At 43.9% G+C, this 6,635-nt stretch overlaps 1 protein-coding gene across 1 annotated transcript; it reads left to right on the forward strand.

Moving 5' to 3' along the window:
• Positions 1-289: 289 nt before the first annotated feature.
• Positions 290-4,654, forward strand: LOC123452285 (solute carrier family 25 member 44). Its single transcript, XM_045128918.1, has 6 exons — positions 290-579; positions 832-1,213; positions 1,330-1,526; positions 2,171-2,312; positions 3,111-3,258; positions 4,215-4,654. The coding sequence occupies exons 1-6, from the start codon at positions 512-514 to the stop codon at positions 4,244-4,246; spliced, it is 969 nt and encodes a 322-aa protein (XP_044984853.1). The 5' UTR covers positions 290-511; the 3' UTR covers positions 4,247-4,654.
• Positions 4,655-6,635: the final 1,981 nt, after the last annotated feature.

Consider the following 6,635-nt stretch of genomic DNA (forward strand, 5'->3'; position numbering starts at 1 on the left):
GCGTATATGCAATTTGGATGTTCTAAAAAATACAGTATATTTTGTAAGAACATTGTAAAGAAAAGTACTGCAAAAAAACTCATCACCAGGGTCTATTAATTTTCCGTTTAGATTCCAATCTGATAGCCACGCGAGAGGAAAACGAGCACAACGTGGCAACGACAACGCCGCACATCTGCCACGAGAAATAGCGAAAGCAAACGGGCTTCAGCGACGGAGCCCAACAAGGACGACGCGGCTTTCCTTTGGGCTCAAGAAAGAAAAGTTTGGGCAAAACGGGGACGCGACCCAGGAAGGAGCAGGAGTACCCACCCGGGACGCCATTGACGCCTCCGAGCCAGAGGAGGCGAGGAACACATGCTCTCTTTCCTCCCCGCTGAAGAGTAGCTGCCAAGACCACCACGGAAGCGGAGGCGCACCACCCAGGCGGGCCATTCTCGCCGAGCCCCTCCCCCTCCCCCTCCCCCGGCCGCCGCGCCCTCGCCTCCGGGGATCGCGGGATTGGGCGGCCATGGACACCTCTACTAGGGCGGCCAAGATCCCCTCCCTCCCCCAACAGACGGAGATCAACTGGGACAAGTAAGCGCCCGCCCGCCCGCCCGCCTCCTCTTTCCTCAGCCGTTCCCCGGCGATTCGCCCCGTCTCGCGCGCTCCGGGGTATTCCCCCGGCCGCAATTCGGAGCTGGCATTAGAAATTTCGGTTTAGGAACTTGCCGTGGCTGCTGTTGTCGCCGGATGGTGCGCGATTTAGGAAGCTGTGGTGAATTACGGCGTCTAGGTAGCTCTCTGGTTGGTATATTGTTCTGAAAATGCGGTGTGTACATGTTGCAGCCTCGACATGACCAAGCTCTATGTGGTTGGGGCCGGCATGTTCAGCTGCGTGACCGTGGCGCTCTACCCGGTCTCTGTGATCAAGACCCGGATGCAGGTTGCCTCGGGGGAGGCCATGAGGAGGAACGCCCTGGCCACCTTTAAGAACATCCTCAAGGTGGATGGGGTGCCTGGGCTCTACCGAGGGTTTGGGACCGTCATCACTGGGGCTATCCCGGCTAGGATTATCTTCCTCACGGCGCTCGAGAAGACAAAGGCGACTTCGCTCAAGCTTGTCGAGCCTCTTCAGCTGTCAGAGTCGATGGAGGCTGCCCTTGCTAATGGCCTTGGTGGTTTGACGGCGTCTCTGTGTTCGCAGGCCGTGTTTGTGCCCATTGATGTGGTATGCTTATTATTGGTCATTTCCAGTTCCCAGTTTCTACGATGCTGCAAAGAGCTGTGCTGTTTTTACCAGATGAGGCGAATCCATTTATTATGTTTGTATTGGCCTTGTATCAGGTTAGTCAGAAATTGATGGTTCAAGGATATTCTGGTCATGTTAGATATAAGGGTGGAATCGATGTTGTTCAAAAGATTATGAAAGCTGATGGGCCACGGGGATTGTACAGAGGATTTGGCCTATCTGTTATGACGTATGCACCATCTAGCGCTGTGTGGTGGGCAAGCTATGGATTCAGCCAGCGTGTAATTTGGAGGTTAGTAATGGTCTAATTAGCTTAGCGCCATGTTTCTCTCTCTTAGTCTCTATGCTGTTTAAAGTCATGGTTTTCTTAAGTTGAACAAAGAAGAAAAGGCTAACTGTATGTATGTATATATTGGCAATTTTGACCTCTGTAATTATGCAACCCTTTTAAAACCGCTCCTTTGATGGTGACAGACTCTTTGAAGCATACATATCCATATTTTGCTTTCCTGTTGTTATGTCTACCAGGGTCCAATAATCCCAAACCATGTTTTATGTACATTGATCTTTTTTTTTTTTTTTGGAAAACTCCGATCTAACTTTGGTGTGCTCTGGTTGACTTTGGTAATCTTGTCATATTTCTTCTGCCTTCCTATAGGTAGAAACAGTAACCATGATCAAGTGGTTTGGGTTATATAAATACTTCTCAGACACTAGGTACTCAGAAATCTTACGAGCAGCCTGAAGCAATTTGATAATGATATGCATAGTAGTATGCTCTTAAGGGCCAGTACATAAGTTAGTTTTGGGGAGTTCTTTCTTAATTCTTGATGATAGCATAAAAATGTTAGAAATTGAAATAAAGTTATTTATCTTGTATTCTTGTTAGCATAGCTACCTGAGAGTTCACTACTGTTGTTCTGCTTGTATAAACAGTGCTCTTGGCCGTTTGGATGATAAAGAAGATACTCCTAGTCAGTTGAAAATAGTCGGTGTTCAAGCAACAGGGGGAATGGTTGCTGGGGCAGTGACCTCTTGTGTTTCAACTCCTCTAGATACAATCAAAACCAGGCTGCAGGTGACATTTATGTTTCTGATTATTGTTGCTTATTTCTGCCTAATTGGGTTTGAACAAAGTTCATTGTTCAAGACTGCCCTTGTAACTAGTGCTTATTAAGTTTCACACTGATGCCATTAAGATACCTATAACTTGACTCCATTATTAGAATATCATATACAATTATTGAGTTAGGTTTAGGAGCATGGATATTTTGTCTTGAAGTTCATTGATGTCCCTCTGAAAAAATAAATAACTTTGTCTTAGATAATATCTAATAGCATGGGACCGAGGAGCTAGAATTCAGGAACAGTCTTTATTAAGCAAGATATATTTCTTCTCTCAGTAGTGATCATTGGAAAGGCAAGCCACTGTAAATGAATACTTGTATTTCTTTATATTATACTAGTTATTACGAGGTCAAAAGGGAAAATCTTCCCCTAAAGCTTTTTCTAGAAACTTCTCTGTTTTATAGCGAGTAGTATAATTGTGTTAATGTTGAAGTGGCTTAGAGGTTTTTCAAGGATATGACATGCACTTTATGGACACACTTCACAGCTTAGCATTACATGTTTTATCTGTGTTGATAATGTCGAGTATAGACTTTTAGTTCGTTACAGTCACACTTCTAGACTGTAGCGATCAACCCCCAGTGTTCAATTCTTTTGAGGATAGTTTGAGAAAATGCTCTCTGCAGCAGATGTTTTCTTTATGTCATCAAGAATTCGCATCTTTTCTATTTCTTAAATGTGACATGCATCTTACAGGTTGCGATGTGTGTATCAGTCACATTTATTATTTTTCTATTTTTTCCTCTAGGTTAATATCAACAAGCCAAAAGCCAGTGAAGTAGTTAGAAGATTGATCGCTGAAGATGGATGGAAAGGTTTCTACAGAGGGTTAGGCCCAAGGTTTTTCAGCTCATCTGCTTGGGGTACATCAATGATCGTATGCTACGAATACCTAAGTATGCCCATCCTTTCCGAGTCTTATCTGTATTTTTTTTTTTGTATATTCACCATATCTAATGCTATTTGCAAGCATACAAAATTGCATATAATAAATACACTGTTGCAATTAATTACATATTTGAGCATTTCTCATTTAGATTAGGGGTGTCTGTGCTGACATTGTGGTCACTTGTCATCATTTGTCCATATCTCTTGTAGGCTATAATGAAACTCCCATATGCAATATAAACCACACTTGAGTACAATCTGAAACTGTGGAACTTCTATGCCTGTAAGGTTACCTTACATGAAAGCTAGCACATTATGGATGATTGTATTCATGGTGCACTGTCGTACTCCCTCCATTCCAGAATATAAAGTGTATCGAGCCTTCCCTACTGTATTATGCTAAAAAAAGGTGTATCGATTTTTGTGCAAGTCAAATTTGTGTATGTTTGACCAAGATTATAGAATAAAATATTGACATCTATAATACGAAATAAATGAAATATGAAAATACTTTTCGTGTTGTATCGAATGATACAAATTTGGTACCGTAGATATTGATACTTTTCTCTAAAAACTTGGTCCAACATGCAGATGTTTGGCTTTTGAAAAAAATAATACACCTTATATTTTGGAACGGAGGAATATCGGTGCCAATGCAATCGGGGGTGGAATATCGGTGCTTTGCGTCAACATAGTGTTCATTAAAAAGTTCTCCATGAATGAAAACCATTTGTTTTATGAATTTGATCATTTGAACTTCCAGTAAAAGCCCATTTCAGAAAAAGGAGGGTTGTTTGTAGTTGTATATTCAAACATGCACGCTGTATACGATATTCCTTTTTCCTAATGCTCTACTTATTTAGATGACACCAGGTTTTAAATTTCTCAAAATGTTCTGTTCTTGACCTGAAACTATTCTTTTTTCCCCTCTATTATGCTAACTGTTCCTTCCGCTTCTTCCCAGAGCGTGTATGTGCTAAAGTTGAAGAGGCCTGAGTCGCCCGACATCTCCTTATGTGGTTCCTGCAAAAAACGCTGGAAGTTTTGTTGGTAGCCTAAAAGCAACAATACTACAAGAAGGCATCGGTGACACCCACCTGAAGCTCTGTTTCTCGCTGACTTGATAGCTAGACAGTGGTTCTTACAAACTTTGGTGCCCCTGGAGGGTATTTTTTTTGGCGGAATATTTGAGGCTCGTATTAGCTGCTGCCTCTAGTGACAGCTATGGGTTAGGCAGAATGCTCATATAAACCAAGAGATCAGATGTATTCGATTTCTATTCTTTTGAACTCCAAGGCTTTGTTATGGTGAGTCTGGTCGATTGGGGCCAGTTGTAATGACACGTGAGGGGCAAGCTTCGCATTTGCTCGTTTTTCTCTGCTGAAATTTGTTTTTCCTTGTCGAGACAGGCCGCAGCCCATTATCTGCTCGCTTCACAGTGTTTTTTTTTTTGTGTGTGTGTGATAAAAGTATAGTTTAATTAAAAAGAAGGCGTGGAACACATATCGTGTTGCAAAACTACGGGCTGTGTTTGGATGATTGAATGGGTACCAATTTATTGGCATGTCATGGGTTGGCAAAGGGTGTAAACTTTTCCTCCCAACCCTAGTCACCGCCTTGGCCCCATCAGACGGCAAGAAGAGTGAGGACCTGTATGTCTTTTTTTTTTTTAGGTTTTGTTTCCTTGGTGACAACGATGAGATGGTAACCGTGATGGTGTGTTGGAATAAGTTTTCTTCGGTCTTTCCGTACCTTAGCGACAAGTTTTCTTCGGTCTTTCCGTACCTTAGCGACGTTCGATTGGGTGCCAACGAACAGACTGCGAGAGTTTGTATGCTTAAATTTGATGGTTCCCTTGAGATCTTGTAGTTGTATGCCTTTCAAGTAGAGCTTTTGGCTATTTGTGTGACGACTTCAACGTCTTCTTTTGGGTTTTTCGTGGCTTGGCGTGATTTTTTCAACCCCTCTGAACTGGTGGTGATGGAGTGTAAACGTGTTCTAGATCGGTTGATGCCGCTTCAACGATTTATAGATCTTGCCTCAAGGGGTAAGTGACTATTGCGGATTTTAGAACCAAGTATGATGAGAGTGTTTGAAGGTGTCGCTTTCCTTTACTATTATCCCGGACTACTTGTACTAGACCTGGACATGGATGTCTGATCTGGACTCCACATAGAATTCGTTGCTATAAGACAAAAGTCTCGATTGGAAATCCAGCTAAATTGCATTGCAAGTCTGTAAGTTTGGAACTGTTCAATGTCGCCTCCGCCCACTTTGCCGGAAGACAACCCAATGCCGTCTCTGTCAGACTTCGTTGGAAGACAATCCATTGTCCGACAATGTTCCACAGTTCGCCGAAACTTCGTCGGCCGGTTCTCCACTTGAGGTATATAGACAAGGAGGATCAAAATCAAGGTCCCTCTTCCAAACCAAAAAAATCAGGACGCTGGCGAATTAACAAGATTCAATGAATTTGATTCGATCTACTACCGGCGAGGTCGGGCACGACTGACTTTCTGACCCATCCTCCCTCCATGACCATAATACAACCCCGACGAGGTTGGGCACAGCGGAGGACAAACTCCTCCCGGATGCGGCGAGGAGATGGCAAGGTCGGGAGTGCGCCAAAGCGGGTTGGGTCCCCGATCCGGCAAAGAATCTCTGTGCTAACAGAAGGAACGAGTGCGGCAGCGGGCATCGGCTACGATATCAGTCACGCGCGACTGCCAGTGCTCAAGGCGGCCGACCATAGGAGGCGTGCGACAACTTGGTCGCTCGCTGCCAATGCGCCGCGACGGGGCCACCTAGGACATACGGCGGCGAGGACACGCAGCTGGGCATCGGGCGGGGTGTGCGCTCAATATGGTACATAAGACTGATAAATGGAAATTAGGACGGTAAAGGTGGAATAAAATACCGAGCAAAGGGCAAGCCGTCCATCTTGTACCAAGTATATAGGTATATTAAATTAAACACTTTTGCTTCGGTACCCCCAACAAAACGTAGAAGGGAAAACGTATATCCATCTCGTATTGTACACTATTGTACACTACAGGCAGACACACATATACCAACCTCGTATTGCATACGTACGGCGACCTGTAGTGGGTATGAGTTCTCCCTTATACGTTGTGTGTGTGTGTGTGGTTTGGGGGGGGGGGGGAGTGTACCGATGCACACCTCATATTAAATAACAAGAATATTGTGATATCACGAAGAGATCCACATTATCAGATGAAACAACCTCCATCTGCAACTAGTAACACTATAAGAGGGGGCTGAGCAAGCGATAACTTAGCTAAACAGCGATTTACTAGGATGTGAAAGGTTAGAGACTTAGATTATTGCAGAAATAAATTAAACCACAATCTCTGGGGGAAAGATC

Source organism: Hordeum vulgare, chromosome 5H (assembly GCF_904849725.1).
Source record: "Hordeum vulgare subsp. vulgare chromosome 5H, MorexV3_pseudomolecules_assembly, whole genome shotgun sequence".
Classification (NCBI taxonomy): Eukaryota; Viridiplantae; Streptophyta; class Magnoliopsida; order Poales; family Poaceae; genus Hordeum; species Hordeum vulgare.